At 42.6% G+C, this 25000-nt stretch overlaps 1 protein-coding gene across 1 annotated transcript in view; it reads right to left on the reverse strand.

The window, feature by feature from the left end:
- The window catches only part of CPNE4 (copine 4), a 264609-nt gene that overhangs the window by 26775 nt on the left and 212834 nt on the right, over nt 1-25000 (reverse strand). Inside the window, exons 8-9 of the mRNA XM_032237074.1 lie at nt 13481-13567; nt 12121-12180 (exon numbers count right to left, since the gene is read on the reverse strand). Coding sequence (XP_032092965.1) covers nt 12121-12180; nt 13481-13567 — 147 coding nt within the window. The remainder of the gene's footprint in view (nt 1-12120; nt 12181-13480; nt 13568-25000) is intronic.

Raw genomic sequence — 25000 nt, forward strand, 5'->3', positions numbered from 1 at the left:
AATATTAGACAGAATAAACTAATTAGCCTGGTTAAATAAATCTAAGCAGAACTATTTTCAACCAGGTAGGTTATCACTGAGAAACCAATTGAAAAAGAGGGGGGGGGGGGTTAGGAGAGGACTTAAATTACCTGATCCTATTGAACAAAGTCAAATAGGACTTTTACAGAAGACCAGGGGGCAGTTGAACCCCTAGCACAATTTAAGACATATCTGATATTTTCCAAGCAATATTTTATAATAAACATACTCCAATTAAATTGTATTTCTTTGTTTTACTAGCTTAATCAAACTTATACCAGTAGAACAAATAAAATACTAAGCTTTTCCCATTACATTCATTTGTTTGATTATAAGACTGAAGCACTGAGAGTTTAATCAAATACCCCAGTCTCGGGTGCTCTATCTAGAAGGAGAACCAGAAGGCAAACGCAAATTACAGTAATGGCAGCAATAATGATGCAGATTATAAAAGAAGCTGCAAAAATATTCAACATCACTACATGGTATGTAGATCGTGTTGTGTGTTATAATTTTATAATACAACTATACTCACACAACATGGAGAAAAAATATAATCTAAGTTCCAGAAATGTTTTTCTGGGACAAAATTCTGCTACTGAAAAATTTACTTTTTTTACCATTGATTTTCTTGCCTATGCTATAGTACACAATTGCTATCTTTTTCCTAAAAACTTCAAATTTCTGAAGTTACGAATAGCACAGGGTGTAGATTTTGGATTCCTATTGGAATCAATTACAAGACAAATGCTATTCTGGTACAGAAGTAACATATCTTTCATTACTCAGACCCTTGGGATCATTTTAAAATGCTACATCTATTAAATAGATTAGATACATCTATTAGATAGATAGATTGCCTTGATGCTACTCCATTTCCACTGGAATTATTATTATTCAGTATTTAGGAAGCTTCCTTTGTACCTGGGATGACATTTTTAAGGATCAGGGTGTTTTCTATGATAGTATTTAGTTTCCAACTTTGTTCTGCATGGTAACTTTGTAAAACTTGTTTCTGCCCAATCTGAGAAGGATAATAAGGTGGCTTTAATATAATTTTCCCAAATCATATTTTTTATTAGGCTTTATGCATTTTTCATCTCTTTTCCTTTCCTCTCATCTATGTAAAACTAATGTTTAATTGCTTTGTGGATGACTCATTATCATAACTTTTAAAATCTTGTATACAATTAAAGCCAATAAATTACTCATGCAGAATAGTTTGAAAGTTTCTGTATTTACATGTATCAAAAATTTGATTTTCCATCAAAATATTATTATGTGGTTCATAATATTTCAGCTTTATACAGTTTATAAATGAAGTATTTATAACTATTCTGGAACTATTCTGTATATTCTCATAGAATATCTTGATTTTTAAACTAGGGCTTTTATCTGAATGCCTTTTTAAAAAGTTTTTTATTTAGTTTTGTTACACAATAAAAAAATATTTGTGAACAGAGTGTTGTACGAATTCCCCCTTTAACATTCTCACCAAAAGTTATAATTCATTTTACATTATATTTCCATTATTTCCAATTTTAGCTCTTACTTTTCTTCTATTTTCCAATTTCTAGTTTTTAACAAGTACAAACAATATAATTTTTCTTTCCCTTTAAATATAAACAATTTATCATTTCTTTTCATCTATTTTCCATTAACAATATGAATCTTCAAGTTTCAAATTTCAAGTTTTATATAATCAACATAACATATTTAACAGCTTTAAGGTTCTTAATATAATTCACACACATTCTAATTAAAAAATAATTTAATCTTGTTAACAATATTTATTTTACTGAATCATATCATTCTATTATTCTCCTATTTCTAAATTTCTTTTCTTCTTCTTTTTATGTATCTTATATATTTTCTTCTGTATTTTCCCTCTCACTTTTCAATAGATTTTTTGAGTGTCTCCCTCCCAAGTTTCTCTTTCTCATCTCCCTTTATTTCTCTCTATATTTTTGGCTAATTTCTTTTTCGGATGCCGTTTCCCTTTTTTCCTCTCTGCTCTCTTTGTGCCTTTACCCACTGAGTTTTATTTTCCATTTCCACCTTGTTAATTCCTTGTGCATTTACACTGCTTGTCTGTTCCCCTATTTCCACTATCAACAGTTTTTCTGGTTCCTTTTCTACCTCTTTGTTACCTTTTAATGTTGCTCATGCACTTTTTAACATTTCCAACAACTCCTCTAACATTCCATCCTCCACGATCAAATTTAATACACTTTTAATATTTGTATATTTTAGCACAATTAATTTAGTCCTTTTTCTTAGTTCTTCTCTTTGATATCAGATCCCAAGATAATCCAATCCTTTTCCAAAATTCAAAAGTTGAATATTTTCTTCCAGTGTAAACAAAATAAAGTCAAGTAAAAAGACCATGGCACGACAAAACCGCGGTCCACTAAAGCGCGCCCGATTAAAGTGCGTACCTGATGTCATCAGCAGTGCAACAAATATGACTGCGGAGAAAAAAGGGCGCTTTAAAAAGCGCTTTTAAAGCAAGCCGATTCACGTAAAGGTAAGGGTTAGGTTTAGGGTTAGGGTTAGGTTAAGGGTTAGGTTTAGGGTTACGTTAAGCGTTAGGGTTAGGTTTAGGGTTAGGTTAAGGGTTAGCGTTAGGTTAAGGGTTAGGTTTAGGGTTAGGTTTAGGGTTAGGTTTAGGGTTAGGTTAAGGGTTAGGGTTAGGGTTAGGGTTAGGTTTAGGGTTAGGTTTGGGGGGGGTTAGGGTAAGGTTTTCGCGTTAATTTTAACTTTACCGCTCACAGCGTGATGTTTTCGTCGTGCTGTGATGACGTCAGGTACGCGCTTTCGTCGAGCGCGCTTTAGTCTACGCGGTTTTGTGGTGGAACCAAAAAGACAGACCACACCTTTCTTCTATTCCTTTGTTTCAAGATAATATTGTGTCTCCTCTCTCCAGTAGGTGGCTTTTATTGTTCCTTTATGTAATCAGATCACTGATTTGTCAAATCTTGTCAGTAGTTGAATCAAAAGTTCAAAGACTATATCCCAATTTTTCTTCTTCCTTTTTTTAAGTTTTAGGTTTTTCCAATTCCAAATTTATTAATAAAGTTCTTCTTGGTCTCAGTACTCTCTCATTGATAGTTGATATATGCTGATGATACTCAATTATATCTCTCTGCCCCTTCTCAGCTCAGTGACGCGGTGGACATGATGTGCCGATGTCTGGAGGCTGTTAGGGTCTGGATGGGAGCGAACAAACTTGTGCTCAATCCCGATAAGACTGAGTGACTTTGGATGTTGCCCCCAAAGGACTGTTTGCAGGTCAAGTGGGCTTGTTGTTAACGTACCTTCCTCCCAACAGCGTTGCAACAGCCCTCCCCTCACTCCTCGAGTCAGTAGCCGAGCTGGTGGTTGAATTCCCCAGGCTTATGGTGCTGGGGGATTTCAACCTGCCTTCACTCGGTGAACGCTCTGACAGGATGCAGGAGTTCATGGCTTCCATAACGGCCATGGACTTGACCCAAGTAATCCGGGGTTCGACTCACTTAGCAGTCACACACTCGACCTCGTATTCCTCTCGGAGCAGTGGAGACGTGATCTAGATTTGAGGGGTATTAAGATCTTGCCCTTTTCATGGTCTGATCACTTCCTACTGAGGCTTGACTTTCGGAAACCAATCCCCCATTGTAGGGAGGAGGAACCGATTAGGTGGTTCCGCTCCAGGCACCTGATGGACCCTATGGGATTTCAGATGGCACTTGGAGAAATACCTGATGCCCTCGTCCACAGTCCGGTGGAGTCCTTAGTCGCTGCTTGGAATACAGCGGCGGTGGGGGCTCTAAACCAGATTGTGCCTTTGCGGTCTCTCTGAGGTAGCGGATCCAAGAGGGCTCCTTGGTTCACTGAGGAACTCAAAAGAGACGCCAAGAGTGCCGCTGGAGGGCCAGTAACTCTGAGTCAGACAGAGCACTGATGAGAACCCATATCAGAGCCTATCTCTTGGTAATACAGGCGGTGAAATGTGCGCATTTTGCCACTCTTATTGCGTCCGCTGAATCGCGCCCAGCCGCCTTGTTTAGAATAACCCGTTCCCTCTTGAAAGGGAGGGACATGGATGACCCTTTACAAGGTAGAGCTGAGGAATTTGTTCAGTTTCTAACGGACAAAGTCGCTCGGATTCGGACAGATCTGGACTCCAATTGCACGGTACCAGCCGAGGTACCGGGGGAAGGTCTTGAGTGGAGCTTATGGAGCAAGTTTCAACTTGCTTTTCCTGAGGAAGTGGACAAGGCCATGGGAGCGGTGAGTGCCTCCATCTGTTTACTGGACCCGTGCCCCTCCTGGCTGGTCTCGACCAGCAGGGAGGTGACACGTGATTTGGATCCAAATTATAGTTAACACCTCTCTCCGGGAAGGATCCTTTCCGCTCCTCTTAAAGGACGCAGTGGTGAGACCCCTCCTGAAGAAACCTTTGCTGGATCCAGCCATCTTGCGTAACTATCGTCCAGTCTCCAACCTCCCCTTCGTAGGGAAGGTTGTTGAGAAAGTGGTGGCCTTTCAATTCCAGCGGTCCTTGGATGAAACCAATTATCTGGACTCCTTTCAGTCTGGATTCAGGCCTGGCTACAGCATGGAAACTGTTTTGATCGCACTGATCGATGATCTCTGGAGAGCCTGGGATAGGGGTCACTCCTCTATCTTAGTGCTCCTTGACCTCTCAGCGGCCTTCAATACCATCGACCATCGTATCCTTCTGCGACGGTTGCGGGAGGTGGGAGTGGGGGGCACCGTTCTTTGGTGGTTCTCCTCCTACCTCTCGGACAGGTCACAGTCGGTGTTGGTTGGAGGACAGAGGTCGACCCCTAGGCCCCTCAATTATGGGGTGCCGCAGGATTCTGTCCTGTCCCCCCTCCTATTTAACATCTACATGAAGCCGCTGGGTGAGATCATATGCCGGCATGGGATTAAATATCACCAATATGCAGATGATACACAGTTGTATCTGTCTGCCCCGTGCCAACTCAGTGAAGCGGTAAAAGTGATGTGCGAGTGCCTGGAGGCTGTTAGGGTCTGGATGGGAACGAACAAGCTTGCACTCAATCCCAACAAGACCGAGTGGCTATTGATGCTCCCTCCCAAAGATAGTCCAGCTATTCCATCTCTCAGCCTGGGGGGTGAAATTATACGCCCCTCAGAGAGGGTTCGCAATTTGGGAGTCCTCCTGGATCCGCAGCTGACTTTAGAACACCATCTGTCGGCTGTGACCAGGGGGACCTTTGCCCAGGTTCGCCTGGTGCACCAATTGCGACCCTATCTGGACCGGGAGGCCCTTCGGATAGTCACTCACACCCTCGTGACCTCAAGACTGGACTACTGTAACGCGCTCTACATGGGGCTGCCCTTGAAGAGTGTTCGAAGACTTCAGCTTGTCCAGAACGCAGCCGCATGAGCGATTGTGGGTGCACCTTGGTACACCCACGTCACATCTATCCTCCGCGAGCTGCACTGGCTGCCCATTGGTCTCCGGACACACTTCAAGGTGCTTACTTTTAAAGCCCTACATGGTATCAGACCTGGGTACTTGAGAGACCGCCTCCTGCCAATTACCTCCCAAAGACCTATTAGATCCCACAGACTAGGCCTCCTCCAAATCCCATCTGCCAGCCAATGTCGGCTGGCAACTCCCCGGGGGAGGGCCTTCTATGTGGCTGCTCTGGCCCTCTGGAACGATCTCCCCATTGAGATCCGGACCCTCACCTCCCTTCCGGCTTTCTGCAAAGCAACTAAGACCTGGCTGTTCCGGCAGGCCTGGGGCTGTTCAATCTTCCAGCCCCATCCGAGGTTACGACTGTTGCTGTATTTTTAAATTGTTTGTCTTTTTATTTTATTTTGCACCCCCCTTCCCCTTCAGATTGTTAGCCACCCTAAATCTCTCGGGAATAGGGCAGCATACAAATTAAATAAAACCAAACCAAACCAGTCCATCATTAACCCTGGCGGGAGAAAATTTACGCCCCTCAGAGAGGGCTCGCAATTTGGGAGTCCTCCTGGATTCGCAGCTGAAATTGGAACATCATCTGTCGGCTGTGACCAGGGGGGCTTTTGCCCAAGTTCACCTAGTGCACCAATTGCGGCCCTATTTGGATTGGGATGCGCTTCTAATGGTCACTCATGCCCTTGTCAACTCGAGGCTGGATTATTGTAATGCGCTCTACATGGGGCTACCCTTGTAAAGCGTTCGGAGACTGCAGTTAGTTCAGAATGCGGCTGCACAGGTGATAGTGGGTGTGCCGAGGTACACCCACGTTACACCTATCCTCCGTGAGCTGCACTGGCTGCCTATTGGTCTCCGGACTCAATTCAAGGTGCTGGTTATCACCTTTAAAGCCCTACATGGCTTAGGGCCAGGATACCTTCGAGACCGCCTGCTGATGCACACCTCCCAGTGACCAGTAAGATCCCATAGATTGGGCCTCCTTCGGGTGCCGTCGGCCATACAATGTCGGCTGGCTGTCCTTCGGAGGAGAGCCTTCTCGGTGGCTGCTCTGACTCTTTGGAACCAGCTTCCCCCAGAAATCCGGACCATACCTACTCTGATGGCCTTCAGAAAAGCCATAAAAACTTGGCTGTTCCGGCAGGCCTGGGGCTGTTGACCTCACTATTGAGGTCCGGCCCCGACTAGAATGAATTTGATGGATGATTGTTGTTTAAATTGTATTGTTTTTATGTTTTTTATATTTTGTTTGTAAGCCGCCCGGAGTCCTTTGAATTGAATTGAATTGAATTGAATAGGTTTATTTATAGGCCGCCCTTTTCCCTGAGGGGACTCAGGGCGGCTAACAACTCATAGGGAGGGGGATACAGACAATAACATATAACATAACATATAATTAAAAAGTAAACAACATTCATCCAACATTTGGGTGGGGGCAGATCAAATCTCTACCCCCAGGCCTGGCAGGATAGCCAGTTCTTGAGGGCTGCGCGGAAGGTCTGAAGGGTGGTGAGGGTACGAATCCCCACGGGGAGCTCGTTCCAGAGGGTCGGAGCTGCCACTGAAAAGGCTCTCCTCTGCGTAGTAGCCAGCCGGCACTGGCTGGCAGAAGGCACTCGGAGGAGGCCTAATCTATGAGATCTAATCGGTCTCGAGGAGGTAATCGGCAGGAGGCGGTCTCCCAAGTACCCAGATCCACTACCATGGAGGGCTTTATAGGTGGTAAGAAGCACCTTGAAGCGCACACGGAGATCAACAGGTAGCCAGTGCAGCTCGCGGAGGATAGGTGTTATGTGGGTGAACCGAGGTGCACCCACAATCACTCGCGCGGCCGCATTCTGGACTAGCTGAAGTCGCCGGATGCTCTTCAAGGGCAGCCCCATGTAGAGCACGTTGCAGTATTCCAGCCTAGAGGTCACGAGGGCGCGAGTGACTGTTGTGAGTGCCTCCCGATTCAGGTAGGGTCGCAACTGGCGCACCAGGCGAACCTGGGCGAATGCCCCCCTGGTCACAGCCGACAGGTGGTGATCAAAGGTCAGCTGTGGATCCAGGAGGACTCCCAAGTTGCGGACCCTGTCTGAGGGGTGTAAAATTTGGCCCCCCAGCCTGAGTGATGGAATGCTAGCCAAATTGTTGGGAGGGAAACACAACAGCCACTCGGTCTTTTCTGGGTTGAGTACAAGCTTGTTAGCCCGCATCCAATCTCTGACGGCCTCAAGACCCTGGTTCATCACGTCCACCGCTTCATTGAGTTGGCACGGGGTGGACAGATACAACTGTGTATCATCCGCATATTGATGGTATCTTATCCCGTGCCTCCGAATGATCTCGCCCAGCGGTTTCATGTAGATGTTAAATAGTACAGGGGACAGGACCGACCCCTGCGGCACCCCATATGTTAGGGGCCTCATGGTCGATCTCTGTCCCCCGACCAACACCGACTGCGACCTGTCCGAGAGGTAGGAGGAGAACCACTGTAGAACAGTGCCTCCCACCCCCACCTCCCGCAGTCGTCGCAGAAGGATACCATGGTCGATGGTATCGAAAGCCGCCGAGAGGTCAAGAAGAACCAAGATGGAGGGATGACCTCCATCCCTGGCTCTCCAGAGATCATCGGTCAATGCGACCAAAGCGGTTTCTGTGCTGTAACCAGGTCTGAAGCCGGACTGGAAGGGGTCCAGGTAGTCGGCTTCCTCCAAGGACCGCTGGAGCTGGTAGGCCACCACCTTCTCAACAACCTTCCCAATAAAGGGGAGGTTGGAGACTGGACGATAGTTGTTAAGTACAGCTGGATCCAAAGATGGTTTCTTCAGGAGGGGTCTCACCACCGCCGTTTTAAGTGCGGCGGGGAAGTGCCCCTCCCGAAGCGAGGGGGTAATTGGGATTGGGCGGCATATAAAAGTTTTAAATAAATAAATAAATAAATAAATAAATAAATAAAGCTTTCCCCTCCTTTCTTTCCATCCACTGTATTCCAAGTGACGTTTAGCCTCTAGCTTGGCTCTGGAAAATTTTTAAGCTCCAAAATTTATTTCTCTTACTCTTACATCGGCCAATCTTCCTCCGGATCAAACACTCTGTCCGCTTCTCCACACCTGTACAAATCTTGTTCCAGATGCCCCAGCTCCAGAGCAGTCATACGAATATGGCTGCCACCCCCACCGCCGATCTCCAGAGATCTTTGAAACAGATCTGTTGGGAGCTTGCCTCACTTCCCACAGGCATCCAAAATGCCTCTCCGGACGGTTCCAGTCACAAAGGACCTCTTGATGATGGCTTGCCAGCTGGGTTTTTGCGTAGCTCGTCAGAGCTCACTGTTTCCCCAGCTATTCTCACCAGGGGACTTCCGGGTGTTTCTTCTGAATGCCTTTGTCTTTAAAAGACACACTTATCCATAAAATATAAAATATTTTAAATATATAATATGAGTAAATAAGGAACGCATACCTGAATTTGTCTTTACTGCTATTAAATTTATATCTTCAAAAGGCAGATAATAGCAGTGGGATTTCAAACCTACAATATATTTTAAAATCATCATTCATGTTCTGGTCAGATTTATGGGAACGTCACTTTTCCCTTGAGTAGAAATAGCAGCAACTGTTTTCTTTATAACATTTCTATTTGATTCAGGTAAGCAAATGAAAATCTGTCCTATAAATTTTATTACCTTAATAGTAATAAAAAGTGAGGTTTTTTTCTTATCAGTATTGCTAATACAATGCTGTAGAATCATTTAGACAGTCAATTCTTTTTGAAAAATAAAGCTTTCCCTTCAAAGTGACGATAGAATCTTAAAAATGGTTTTGAAAAAAGTGCGTGCTTTTATTTAACAGATACATTCTTTCTAATAAGACATGATATGCTTACAAAGGAACATCTTCAGAATACCCAATTTGATGCTATAAAAGCTCTCATTAACTCTTCAAATTAGCAGGTTCATCATATTATAGCTTTTTGTTCACAAACCTATGCTTAGTAACTTGGCTCCCTCCCCTAACAAACAGCCTTTCAGATCACAGCTGCATTGTATTGTCTGCCCCCTACTTGAACTCATTGAAGACGTAATTAATTTGAAAACAGAGGGAGAGTGGGCTGACTTGCAAAAAAATTTCAGAATTCTGCACCTGTTTCTGCAGAAATACTGCCAGTATAAAATGTAGCCCTTAATCTGGTATCAGAATACTTGTGAATTATGGTTTCTGTTTTCGTCTCTGGAAATTGCCACAAATGTTATAATAATTATTGTATTAAATAAAATCAATTATTAGATAACAAAACATGTGAACAACTTCAGTGTGTGTGTGTGTATTTATACATGCCTACAAACATACATATATAAATTATATTATACATAAAATGTACTGCAGTCCTTCACATGTTATAGATTAAAAATGACTCACAATTCTAATAATTAGATACCGTACTTAGTTAATAGCTTTTAAAGTGAACTCTGAAAATTGTGTTACCACTGATTTCCATGACATGTTAATATTGATTCTAAATCCAAAGTTGCATTTTTCAAGAGGCAACTGGACTTTTTGTTTTTTCTTTAAAGACCTTTTGCTTCTCATCCAAGAAATTTCTTCAGTTCTTTGCTTCTTGGATGAGAAGCAAAATGTCTTCAAACCCCCCCCCCCCAAAAAAAAAGTCCAGTTTGGGACAACCATGACTGGATGGCTGAGAATCTCCATAGACATCGATTCTAAACATGTTTATCTGGAATTAAATTCCACTGAGTTCAATTGGACTTATTCTAAATTAAAAAACAAAACACTGAAAATCTTATGACATCTGAATGATTAACAAATGTCTTAATGGCATAAATTCCTATGGACCTTTACTAGATTTAATTTATATTTTTTGAGAATGTCTCTAGAAAAATTTGATTGTCATATTCATATCCATTATTATAGGATACATTTTCTTTTAATGTTCTTCCAGAAAAGGTGGATTAAATGAATGTTAGGAGTGAAAATTCATGCTCATAATTTCCTTTAATATCTGGGAAGACCTGTAATCCTTTGGTTTTTTTTCAGGACCGTGACCAAACATTTTATTGCCAAGTTATTATCTGATTTACGAAACCAGAAACTTAAACAGGAGACCATTGTTATTTTTTTAAGTTTCTTAAGATGGACATATGACTTTTAATATTTGAGGATAATATGTCACTAGACAAAAGGAATATCTATAGATTGATCTAAGACAGACTTGTGCATTTTACGGTCCTCCAGGCTAAATCTGGCCCTTTGGCTGTCTCTGTCTGGCCTGTGTGATATCAATTTGAAATTAGAAATAAAACATAAATAACCATGTCATAGCGGATGGAAGAAGGGGCCGAAACAGGTATAGCTCTCTGCAGTCACCGCCTGTGTTCCTTCAGTTGGCTAATGAGCATGGGAGAAGACGGAGAGAAAGCAATTTTCTGTGACTGCATAGCATTCATCCCTCACCTGGAGCAGCCTGAGGTGGCAGCAATGGTTATTTGTGAGGGGATCACCTTTGCCTAGGTTAAAGCGCTGTCTTGCAAGCAAATGGGTAGAGTGTAGCTGGACGTTATTGTGCCAGCTCTCCACAACAGTCCCAGTTCCTCAGATTCCCCAGTTGCCAAGTGGTCCCTTGGGAACATTAATTAGCCATCCCTAATCTAAGGGCATAGTTTAATCAGTATTTAGTACTTAGTCATGTATCTGTTTTGTCTACCTTCTGTATTTATTTGTATTTAAAAAAAGCTGCATGGAACTTTGACTTCACACATATTTCTCTCTCTCTCTGTGAATGTATGCGTATATAAAAGCATTTCATATTATATATGCATGCATATATAATATTAAAACATACATTTTATATTAAACATATATGTTCATATATGTTTACATATGAGCATAAATTTATATATGACTAAAATGAATTTTAAATAAGAGTTAAAGCAGAACATTTTTTTCACAAATCTCAAATAAAGCTGGAAAGACAAATGTATTCCAATTGAAAATTCAGTTGAAAAGTGAAAATGAATGTATGTAGTTTGTATTCAAATGAACCAGCATTTTTGGAAATTTTATTTCCAAAAACAAAAGTATCAATCCTCAAACATGTTGGCTTTAGCAAAGTTACAAAAACAAAGCAACTGCCCAAAGAACAAACTTTTAGATGTATATTTGTTGTTGTTGTTAGTTGCAAAGTCATCTCCGACCCATTGCAACCCAATCGACGACGTTCCTCCAGGCCTTCCTGCACTCTACCATCCTCTGGAGGATGGTAGAGATGTATATTATGAATTGATAAATACGCAAAGATTGATATAACCACATCACAGTATATTTTGAGGCACTGCTTTAGAAAATGAGCATCTAACTTATTGTATTAGTTAAGCAAATGTCAAATATTTATAGGCAAAATTAAATTTGACATGCTATCGAGTTTTCATTATTAATGAATGTAATTTATACACATTATTACATGTAAAATATGTTATATTTTTCAACATATTATTAAAAATTAAATATTTAACACATTTATATCTTATCTGAATTCAACAAAACCTTATAATATTACTTCTATTATCTTGTGTGTAAAATGATATTTGCATTGCGAAAGATTTTGTCTTTTTAAAAAATAAACAAAATACTTACTGTAAACTGTATTTGGCAGCCACCCATTATGTAATCTAAGAATGAATGCATCTTGTGAATCTGGAGGAAAGAAAGTCAGAAATTTGGGTTTAAAACCATGTGTTCTTAAATATTTCCCTTTTATATTGGAAGGTAGATCTTTGTAGCCATTAGTAACTTAAAGAGTATTGAGAATAAGTGATACAGGAAATATTGTTGCTCATGGTAAAAATAAACATTCCTTCCTTTTCCCTACCTTTATATAAAGAGGGGGGGGGGGGGAGACTTTCAATGCTAAGAATCATAGCATAGAATTGTTTTGAAAGAGAGTTGAAAATGATGTACTCATACAGGGTTTCTTTTAGAAAGAAACTAGACATAGAGGTGTCTTTTAATGGAAATTAATTGGGGATTTCCAGAAATGGATGATGTTCTATGTCCCAAAGGTGGTTTTTCAAGAGGCAACTGGACTTAAAAGTCCAGTTGCTTCTTGAAAAAGCAGGGCTATGGGGAAAAAATTCTCCCCATAGCCCTGAGAGTTTATGGTGTCTTCCATCCATATATAAACCAAATCAGACAATATCTTCATTAATGTCTCAATTATAAGAAGTTTTTCTCACTCCTCCATCTGGATGCCAAGTGATTACATTTCCATCAATTTCAGGCTAATTTCATCATTTGGACTAGTAAAACATTAAACTTTTTATTCATTTAAAACCAATGCAATTAAATTATGGATGGTTTTGAAATAACTTCAGTGTATCCTGATGTTAGATTAATTCAATCTCATTTTCTTTTTTATTAATTATCCATTTAATTAATGTATTGTGAACACAATAAAGTTCAGTGATGGTACTAATCCTTGGCTTACATTACCTAGGTTCTGAAGCTAAGTATGATTGCTTTAGTTAGTATCCGCCTGGGAAATTACCAAGATTAGCAGATATTATATAGAGGTCAAAACATGTCCTTGAAGATAACAAACACCAATATACTAATTCTTTTGATATGCCCAGAGATTACCAGAATTTAATCTTAATTCCGAAACTTTAATAGTATATTTTAGTATAATTAAGCAAATGTATTCCTTTGAATATACAAGGCTAACAGATTGAATGTAAGAGGGTCAATGCCCATTTTGGATCTGTAGCTGTCAACCCAATGAAAATGTTGATCTACCATGATGTAGCAGCATCTGGTATTCTACCTTTGGGAATCCCAAAATATGCATTTTTATGACATGTTCTATTTTTGACACATATAAAAATTTACAAAATATGGACAGAAGAACTCAATTCCCTCTCCTATGTTTACTTTCATTATGGCTGTTAAAAACAATACTTTCACATTCATTATTAAAGTACTGCTTAAATAAAAGCACCTTGCACAGATTAAGAATGACGATGCCAGAGTTTTTGTAATTCTTCTTCTTTACTTTATACTTGGGGTTTATACACTCCCACTGAATCTGTGAAAACACAAGTCAGAGCATGAAAGTCCTGTCTTCATTTATAATTTACTCAGATTACATAATGTGCAGTTGAATCTATACAAAACATCACATAAAACAACCACAAATCGGTAAATATAATTTCAGTTACTTGAGAATGTTGCTACAGTAACTTTGATGTGGCATGCTCTTATTGCAAAGCTGTTGTAGTACGGGCATATGCTACTCTGTCGTTCCATCACAGACCAAGATCTAAAATTGCAAAATGTAGGACATGACAATATGGTCAAAAGCCATATTGATTGCTGATCTGCAAATGAAATTTGTTTCTGAGTTCATAGAAAATTCATTAAGATTTCTTTGACATTTTCCATTTTGAATCTACACACCTTCCACAAGAATGCTTAGAGCAAGTTAATGTCAGCCACAGTTCTGGGACAAGCAGCCAGACTGTATCAGCATCCTCTGATTTGTATCAAAACTTTAACTAATTCAAAGGCTTGTCCCTAGAAAATTCCATTACGAAATCTGTAAAATGTATATGTATTTCATGCCAACTCCATCACATCTCTCATAATAGCTAGTATTCAGAAGTTCACTTCTCCTTCATTATTTTAACTAAATCTATTGATACAACTTTTGGAAGATTAGTCCAAAATAGACCCAATAATAAATTTTGTAATCTGTAAAGAAAGAAATGCTTTATTTTGGTCATAAAAACTGAAAAAATTACGTAAATATTTTGTAATAACCATACAAAATTTGGCCATTGTACCAATCTCTATACTTCAGCTTCCTAAATTTCTAGGATGGCCATGGTAGCTAGACAGTCTAACAAGTGATCCATATACCTGGAGGACACTGCATCAGGCTGCTTTATCTGACCATATTTCCCCTGGTGTTTTCTAACTATTAGTTGAGCCAATGAGTTGCAGTATTACCTTGTTGACATATGCTTTAGTGATATCCAGTCCAGTGGCTTCTTCTGGAAGAGAATTACTGGCGCAACAAACTAAGCACTGAATCTCAGATCCTAGATTCTTCTTATTAAATAGTCTAGTCCTAGTTCTTAAGGAAATTAAGTACCATTCCCTAGGGCAGTCTTCCTCTTCCTTAACTTTATGCCTTCTGTATATGTTAGTCAGCACTGCAATTGTCTGGGCTGAATTGAGATTAGGGAAACTGAAATTCATCACATCTGGAGGACATAATATTGAGGAAAGTTGGTCTAGCACAAACAAATAAATGTTGAGACTAATAGTTTAAAGTCCTATTGTGTTAATATAAAATTTATGCATATAATGAATAACTAATAAATTAATTTAAACTGAAATAATATTGAATTAATTTTAAATGAAATATATTCCCAAATATAAAAAATGAAGATATTTTATGGCTACTTAATATATTAGACACTGATTCTGATTCATTCTCCATTCCAGAATTTTAAGTTTTATCTTTTTATTGTTTTCATTTTTATCCAATAATATAAATGTGTTTTTCTGCATATCTTTTTATATATGTTTATTTGAAGTTATTTCCGTTCAGTCCATTAGTAGAGTCATCTGCTTCTACAAGCACTTAATCTCTGTGAAAATATTTAATGGATTTGAACATATTCTTTGAAGGGTAAATAATCAGCCATGCTAAGAGAGGCCACTTAGTGCTACAGTCAAGATTGCTTGAAATGACAATTTACACTTATAACACAATCTGATATTTAGCAATTCATTCAGTTCAATGGAATATATTTCAGAATAAGTGGGCAAAACCTGTGCAACTTATTTGGGAATAAGTTCTACTGAATTTATTGGTATTTTGAACAGAAGTATACAAGACTGCACAGGAAGGAGCAGAGACATGTTAATTTATGGTGATCAAAGAAGTCTGGTAGCACCTTTTTGATAAATACAATTTATTAAAAGGTATATAATTTTGTGAGCATTCTTTAAACTAGGATTTAGCAACCCTTTAGTAACCCCAAAAGACTCAACATTGCTTACATATGTACAGAAATTTGTCTTTTATAATTGTTTTTGTTTCCCATTTCATTTTTATCTTTTCTAAGCCTATTTTAGAGCTTGGTATGTTTCTACATCAAAATTGGAACTCAGTCTTCTGAATATTGGAAACAGATACAGAAGATCACAGCAGGTTGTAGCAACTAGTCAACCTTGGGGAATTCAAAAAAGCTAAGAGAGTCAGATCTGCTCAATAATTGAAGGGCAACCACTCTAGGAACATAATAAATATAATAATAAACCATTTGTAGGTTGTTGTCAAGAAAATAGCATATTCTCCATAGTGGGGGCGGGGGGAGTAGCATCCAGGCTGGGTTGACTTCATCTGCTCATTGATTGGACTGAGTCTGACAAGACAGTTAAGCCATGCCCCTGTTGCCAAGCAGACCTAGCTTCTGACTCAGTCCTTCAATGTGGACAGATATGTCATCGAGCTTCTCCTCGGAGATTTCTGAAATTTACTATTAATTGCATCTTTACTGTTCAAGAATTGTGAGCAGTCTGAAAAGGTGTGGAGTATATAGTTGGAGATTGTGACGTTTCGGCCTTAGTCCCTCAGGGGTGGCAGCCGGGATTGCTTGGGTCCCTCAGCCAAACTGTCCATTGACAGGGCTTGCTTGGAGGCTAATTGAGATTGCTAACTGTCCTCGGACAGAGCTTGCCTGGAGGCTGATTGAGTCGCTTCCCATTTGAGCTACACCTTTGACTGAGACTTTGTTGTAGCTTAGTTTTAATCTTAGTGATTTGGCTGTCAGAGACTTCTAGCAGCGCTGGAGTGCTCCACTGCTCCTCTTTGAGTTGAGCGGTGACTGCAGCTTTGAAATCAGTCGCAGAGCGCCCACACAGCTTGTTAGCAAGCATCAAAAACAACAGAGGCTGCTAATTCGCTAGGGGGAGGTTTTTTGCCCAGGAGAGCAATTTTGGACAGTTTGAGTCAGAGGGGAAGCGCATAGCAACTCTGAGAAGCCCAAGCCATTTAGCCTCAGACATTGGAGAGAGCGCTGAGGCTGTCAATTGAATTTGGCATGAATCTCCATTTTGAACTGTTGTCAAGCTGCCTATCAAAATGGCGGCCACCACAACATTTTGGACGCTGAGAGGAGCCAGGTCCTCACGAATGTGACCATTAGCCCCTCTGTCAATCTGGAGGCTCCCACAACAGCATCTGGTCCTGTGCCAGATGTGGCCCCAAGGGGAGCGGGGTGTAAGGCCAGCAAAAAAACCCCAAGCATGTCTCTAACTCTCCTCAGGGCAAAAAGGCCAAGCCCACATCCAAGTTTGAATGCCAAAAATATAAGGCATTAGAGCGCATGTACAAAAAGGCCATCAGCAAGAAGGCTTCTTCTGCCCCTGATAAGAGGCTTTCTCTGGGGCAACTGTCAGCACCGGCTTCGCCTGGAGGAGTGACAGAGGGGGATCCCTCCCTCAATTTAAGAATTCCCATTGACACCTCGGGCCTTTGGGGATCTACCCAGGATGGCAGTCACCCAGCTGTGCCTCACCCGACCACTGAAGTAGTTGACTAATCCATTACCTCTACTTCTACAGGGGTGTGTCATGAACAAATGCCCAACATGTGCGTTCCCAGCTTTCAGGACATGATGTTCAAAGCCTTCCAGCAGTGTATGGTCGCTGCTTTTCAGCAACCTTAGATTCAAACTCACAGAGGGCCAATCCCTAGAGCTCCAGAGGTAGTGGACATCCTGGAGGAGAACCCTCTAGACTCTCCTGCTCAATCACAAGAGGAGCAGGAGTCAGATTCAGAGGAGGACGAAATTAGAGAGGAAAATCTCTCTGAAGATGAAGACATGCCTCCCCCAAGCCAACCTTTTCTGGTCTGTCAGCCATTTTTGTTTAAGTCCTTATTATTCAAGGTTAAGGCATCTGTAAAATTCAGAGACAAATCATCAGAGTCGTTGGTGCAACCACAGGGAATACCTGCTGAGATTATCTTTGCAGAGCAAGCCATTGAGGCTGACACGGTGCTCACTCCTAAGATCTTCCTTGACCTGATCAAGCGACAGTGGGCATCCCCCACTTTGGGGCCAATGCCTACTTCAAATGATAAGGCATTCTTTATTGTGAACAAAGGCATGGCTCACGTGCTATCACAACCTGCTATTGATGCGCCAGTGACTGCCTTGCATACCTCTGCAAATATGCTTGGGGCACTGGAGGATGCCTTAAAACCTGAGGACAAAAAGGCGGACCTCACTCTACAGAGGGGTTATCAGGCAGTGGCCTGGCAGTGAGAGCAGCCACGACTGCTTCCTTCTTTAACTGGTCTTCTTTGCTTTGCTTGCAGGATCTCCAACAGCGAATCCTGATAGCAGATGTCAGGGCCCACCAGGACATCAAGTTGATGGCAGCCATCCAATACTCCTCAGATGCCACTCTGGCCGCAGCCAGGTTTGCCTCTAGGACAATTGCATCTTCTGTAGCATCTTGTGAATTGCTATGGCTACAGCAGTGGCAGGCAGACGTACGTCATAAATGGTGTTTGGAGTCAGCGCCCTTTGCTGGGGGGATCTCTTTTTGGTACTGTTCTTGACCCCTTTTTGGTAGAAAACAAAGACATGCAGAAGGTGCTTCCCTCTGCACCAAGAAAAGGCAATTTCTGGCCTGTGCCATATCCCCGACAGTCTACCTTTCGTGCTCAAGGCTACTGGTCCTCCTTTCAGGGTCAGGATTACGGGTCGTCCTTTCGAAATATTGAGTTTGGATACTCAGGATTCCAACAGTATCAGGGGGGTTATGGTCCTAGGCAGAAATACCAGCCAGATCGACAGCAAAAGGGTAGACAGCAGAAGCGTCCCTTTTGAGGGGGAGGGGGGCAGCGGCAGGTGCTCCTACTGTAGAAACTAGGTCTAGGCCCAGCTCCCCACCCATCGGGGGATGCTTGGCTTATTTCGCCAATCGTTGGGATTTATCTTCCTCAGATCCCTGGAATTCCTCTCCAGCCCCCCGAGGTTTTTCCAGACTTGTCCAGTTTCCAATAACCTGACCCGGAGGCAGCTTATGCAAGAAGCCATTCAGCACCTATTGGATATTAGGGCTATCCAGCCTCCAGAACAACAGGATCAGGGTTATTATTCCATTCTTTTCATGATCCCAAAGGCCTCAGGCGGCTGGGAAGCTATTCTAGACCTCAAGCATCTCAATTACTTTGTGCGCTATCAGAGGTTTAAAATGCACTTATTGCATTCTATCCTTGGGGATATAAGGGAGGGGGATTTCCTCACTTCTATAGATCTTACTGAGGCATACCTACACATACCCATAGCACCTGATCACAGGCAATATCTTAGGTTTTGTTATCTAGGGCACCACTTTCAATACAGGGCATTACCATTTGGATTGTCATCTTCACCCAGAGGGTTCACAAAGGTATTGGTGGCACTGGCAGCGCACCTGAGACAGGTACCTATATGGCTCCAGTGCTATTTAGATGACATATTGTTACAATTTGCCTCTGTCAAGGGTGCTAGGAGAGATCTAGACATTACCATGTCTACTTTGAGAGCCCATGGTTTTTCTATAAATATAGTTAAAAGCCACTTATAACCTACCACAAGGCTGATTCATCTGGGGGCCTTGATAGACACAGTGTCAGGCATGGTCTTTCTGTCACCTGAGAGATAGCAAAATTTTAGGGAGTTGGCTTCCAAGATCATCAGGGAGAGATGAGTGTCCTTGGCCACTTTGTCCAAGTTGTTAGGTACCATGGTATCAGCAATTGGCATCGTCCCTTGGGCACGTGTCCACACCAGAGACCTTCAATGGTTTCTTTTACCATTTCAGCGAAGGCTCATGAGTTACTCCCAGGTCAAAGTCAACTTGCCAGCAGAAGTATCCCATTCCCTAATGTGGTGGAGATTCCCAGCGGTCTTCAAGGGGGAATATTTCAGGAGCCCAGACCGAGTGATGGTCACAATGGATGACAGTCTGTTCAGATTGGGAGCCCATCTACAGGAACAAATAGTGCAAGGACAATGGAGCCAGGCAGAATTAGCTCACATCAATTGATTGGAACTCAGGGCAGTCCGCCTGGCTCTGCAACAATTTTGCTATTCTGTCAGTGGCAGACATATACTGGTCCCCATGGACAATATAGCTACCAAGGCAGGCAGGGACCAGGTCAAAGTCCCTCATGATGGAGGTCAAGAGACTGGGGCTTTGGGCCGAGAGGAACTTGCTATCAATCACTGTGGAGCATATAGCGGGAGTGGACAATGTAAGGGCCAATTGGCTCAGCCGCACTGAGGTGGACAATTTGGAGTGGCAGCTACAGCCAGTGATCCTTCAGGCGATTGTGGACCTCTTTGGCCACCCAGAAGTTGACCTATTTGCTTCCCCACACAATCTCAGCTCCCTCAGTTTTACTCCCGGTTTCCGTCTCCGAACGTGGGGTAGGGGGGTAGACACTCTCCACTGCAGATGGCCCCGGGGACTCCTTTATGCTTTTCAACCTTTGCCCCTGATCCCCAGGGTCATACAGAAGATCATTGGGGAGGGGGCGGAAGTGGTGATGATGGCCGATCTCCGGTCTTTATCAGTGGACAGACCCTGGAGGATCCCTCAGGAAATGATTTCCCTCAGCCAGGGGTTGCTGGAGCATCCGGACCCTCAGTGGCTCCTGGTGCTTGAGCAGAGCATCCTGAAGGAGGACAAATATTCATCCAGGGTCATACAGACTATTCAGGCTGCCCGTAGATCATCCACGGAGCGCATCTACAGTTCTGAATGGTGCTCATTCTGCACATGGTGTTCCAGTAAGAACCTTGACCTGGTACGGACTACAATTCCAAAGGTCTTTAAGCAGGACTAGATAAAGGGCTGTCTCCTAATACCATTAGGAGACAAGTATCGGCAATATCTTCTGTGTTACTTTGTGGAAAGTTACAAACACTGACTCAACATCCTATGGTCAAATGGTTTCTCAAAGGGGCTTCTAATCTTAAGCCACTCATGGTACATAGATACCCTTCTTGGGATCTACACAAGGTGCTAGATGCTCTTATGGGTGCCCCCTCTGAATTGCTACGGAAGGTGTTTTTCAGGTTCCTTACATACAAGATGGTCTCTTTGGTGGCCATCACCTCTGCTAGGCAGATATCTGGGCTGCAGGCATTGTCTACTAGGGATGAGTTATGTGTTTTTCATCAGGACAGAGTGGTTTTGAGGCTGGATCCCTCGTTCATACCCAAGGTGTGCTCTTGTTTTCATCGATCTCAGGAATTGGTTCTACCTAATTTCTGTCCAGATCATTTTCACCCTTTAGAGAAAAAATGGCACACATTGGACGTGAGGAGGGCTCTGAGAATTTATCTCAAAAGAATGTTGTTGACTAGAAAGATAGAAGCATTATTTGTTTCTTTCCAGCCAGAATCCCTGGGGAATAAGGTGACATCTACTACCATAGGCAGGTGGTTGAGAGCCTGTAATGCAGCTGCTTATCAGGCACAGGGGCCCCAGTACCAGGGTCTATCACAGCCCATTCCACAAGAAATGTGGCTACTTCGGCAACCGGGGCTATGCAAGCTTCTTTGTCTGAGATTTATAGGGCTGCTACATGGGCATCCCCTTCATTGTTCATAAAGAAGTATAAATTAGACTCTTTTGCTTCTGCTGACATTGCCTTTGGATGCAGGTGTTACAGTCTGTTCATAGAGATGGTAGTATAGATCTTGTAAATATCATGTATAGATCTTGTAAATATCATGTATAGTCCTTCCTAGGGGAGGATGTGGCTTTGGTACATCCCAGCCTGGATGCTACTCCCCCAACTATGGAGAAAGGGCATTGGTCCTTACCTGATACGCCTATTCTCATAATGGGGGAGGAGCATCCAGCCCCTTCCTGGATTTGTCATGTATTTCTTGATCATTCAAGTTCTATTACTACTTGTGTTTTTTTGTGAAAAATAAAAAGGCTTTAAAACTACAACAATTGTGTGGAGAAGATTGAGTCTGATAGAGTTCTTCGCCGGAAGCTGGGTCTGCCTGGCAACAGGGGCATGGCTTAACTGTCTTGTCAGACTCAGTTCAATCAATGAGCGGTGAAGTCAACTCAGTCTGGATGATACTCCCCCACTATGAGAATAGGCATATCAGGTAAGGACCAACGCCCTATCTTGTCCATGTAGTCCACAGGAAAAAAGTTTGGTTTCAGGAAGACTTTTCTTTGAGAGCTAGAAAAATCTCCAAGAACTCCACCCACCCCCCAAAGTGGTTTTGACAACACCACACTGCAGGGACGTGCAGTCACTAGAGGCAAGGGAGGCGGGGCCTTACCAGTCTCCTCAGGGAAAGGAAAGAATTTTAAATAATTTTTTAAAAATAATTAAAACCAGGGTAGTTGCTACCAGATTTCAAGTCACAGTGGCTTGGTGTCTGCTCTCAATATTAACTAGGAGGAGGCCAGAGAACTTGGGGCCTCCTTTGCATAAGGAATTTTTCACCCTTTAAAAGTTAAGAAAGAGTTAAAAAGCAAAACATTCCATATGCAAAGGAGGCACTCATTCTCCCGCCTCCTGATCAGGGAGCAGCGAATCGTGCCTTATGAGCATACTTACGTTGAGCACGCTTATGTTGGGCGGACAAGAGGAGAGTTGAGAGAGTTTCCACAGCTGAAAAAGGTATGTGGATCAGACGGCAGGAGGGGGGGGATTCAAATTTATTGTAATTAAATATGTAATTTTTTAATTGTGGAGTATATGTGTGTGTGTGTTTCTTTCTTCACAGTGGTCCGGTGGGGTCAGAGAAGGCGGGGGGGGGAAGGCGGCGGAGCGCGGAGGCAGCAGGGACGTTCTTGCCGCTGTGTCCCAACAGGCCAGGCATCTCATGTTTATGTCCGCCATAAATGCGAGACACCTGGCTTGTTGGACACAGTAGTGACGGGGGGAGGAATGGGCTGGGTGGGCTGGCTGGCTGGGGAGCCCTTTAAAGCCCTGCTGCCGCGTCTTCCCAGCAAGACTTCCTTTTGGTTCGCTGTTTCCCTTGCCTGCCTTAACTAACTTTAGAGTGCCGGCAGGCAGGGCTCGGCCGCCATTCAGTGAAACATGTTTCACTGAATGGCGGCCGAGCCCATGCCTTTAAGTGCCAGCTTGCCTTCTGGGCCGGCCGGCGCGGAAGGCAAGCCGTCACTTAAAGACATGCCAACACTTTAGAGCTCAGCCACCATTCAGCGAAACATGTTTCGTTGAATGGCAGCTGAGCCCATGCCTTTAAGTGCCGGCTTGCTTTCTGGGTTGGCCGGCGTGGAAGGCAAGCCGGCACTTAAAGGCATGCCGACACTTTAGAGCTCGGTCGCCATTCAGCGAAACATGTTTCGCTAAATGGCGGCTGAGCCCATGCCTTTAAGTGCCGGCTTGCCTTCTGGGCTGGCCGGCGCGGAAGGCAAGCCGGCACTTAAAGGCATTCCGACACTTTAGAGCTCGGCCGCCATTCAGCAAAACATGTTTTGCTAAATGGCGGCCGAGCCCATGCCTTTAAGTGCTTGCTGCCCCAGCCTGCAGCCACCCCAGCACCGAGCGGGGAGGAGGAGGAGGAGGAGGAGGAGGAGGAGGAGGAGGAGGAGGAGGAGGGGGAGGAAGAGGAGAAGAGCGGTGAGTCCTTGTGCCAGCCGGCCAGCCAGGCAGGGAGCAGGTCAGGCGGGGGGTGGGTGGCCATAAACGCGAGACGCCTGTTGGACACAGCGGCGGGGACATTGCTTCTCGCCGCTGCTGCGGTCTTGCCTCACCAACGGTAACCCTCACCACACGTCACTGCCACACTGATATTGGAGGATCCCTTTTACTATCTAAGTAGTAAAAATAGAATCAAAGATATAACTAGTGTAAATGTTCTGTAATTAATTTCTTCTTATGGCATTAACTCTTCTTCGAATGATTACCAGTATTAATTTTGATTTGATAGGCATTCCCATCCAGTTGTTTCAGTGTAGAGATTTCAGCATGAATACATGAGCTGTCCTTGAGACTATGTTGATTCCCTCCTCTCTAATGTAAGAAAATGTGTAATCCCTCAGTACCCATGATATAATTTTGGACTCTGATAAAGGTGAGTTTAGATGCACTCTGCTTATATACACATGCATTAGAGTCTTTGGGTTTTTTTTTTTTAATACAGCTAATATCCAAAGAAAAAAAAATAGGCTATCCATCTCTGAAATCTGATTAAAATGAACCTGATCAGTCCAGAAAGAGAACAAGAGTTTTTTTCCTAAAGTAGAAAGCCCAGATATTTGATTATTTCTATCTTAGATCTCAATATTGGTATTGAGATTCCCCCCTCCACACACACACATCGACTAAAGAAACACATATTACTGGGAAGGTTTTTAAAAATATTTTCTTATCCTTTTGTTTTCTGGAGTACTTAATGTTTAATGTTTAATAAATTTATATGCCGCCCAATCCCGAAGGACTCCGGGCGGCTTTCATAAAAACAACAACTTAAAAGAATACTAAAAATTTAAAAGATAGAGAAACAAGGCAGTTAAAAAGGCACAACATGCACTCAACCTTAGTGGGGCTGGACCTCATTTAAGAAGTCAACAGCCCCAGGCCTGCCGGAAAAGCCAGGTCTTAATAGACTTTCGGAAGGCTGCGAGAGTGGGGCGGGTCTGGATCTCTGGAGGTAGATCGTTCCATAGGTCCAGGGCAGCTACAGAGAAGGCCCTCCCCCGAGGAGCCACCAAATGACATTGTCAAGTTGACGGCGCTCGGAAAAGGCCCATCCTATGAGATCCTATCAGACTCTGGGAGGTATGTGGCAGAAGACGGTCCCGTAGATATCCAGGTCCTAAGCCATGTAGGGCTTTAAAGGTGATAACCAGCACCTTGAAGCGTATTCGGAGACCGATCGGGGAGCCAGTGCAGCTCGCGGAGGATGGGTGTAACATGGGTGTATCTTGGTACACCCAATATCGCTCACGTGGCTGCATTCTGGACCAGTTGTAGTCTCCGAAAGCTTTTCAGGGGCAGCTCCTTGCTTAAGTTCACAGTACATCCATCTACTTTACCCCCAAATGTCCTAAAAACAAAACAATATTCTGTACAATTTAATTGAAAACAACATTGAACAAAATCTGTTCCTTTCATCTTATTGCACCTATTTTGCTCCATTGGGAATACTGAAGTCTCATTTGCAGCCCCCCAAAATTGGCAAAATGTATTACTAATAAAATATTTTTCATAATTTAAGTGTTAGATTTCTAAAAGAAATCTGAAATTCAGAATTTGAGTTCAAATTCAGTGGATTTGAAAGCTCAACCCTTTTTAATCCTGTTATTTTTGTAAGAACAATACAATTTTTAATTTTCTATGAATCCAAAAACTAAAATTATTAATATTTCATCCAAGAAAGAAAATAAAATTATTAGTAGAGGTTTAGGAAACTGGCATGGTCTAAAACTGATAATCATAATA

Source organism: Thamnophis elegans, chromosome Z (assembly GCF_009769535.1).
Source record: "Thamnophis elegans isolate rThaEle1 chromosome Z, rThaEle1.pri, whole genome shotgun sequence".
NCBI classification, from domain to species: domain Eukaryota; kingdom Metazoa; phylum Chordata; class Lepidosauria; order Squamata; family Colubridae; genus Thamnophis; species Thamnophis elegans.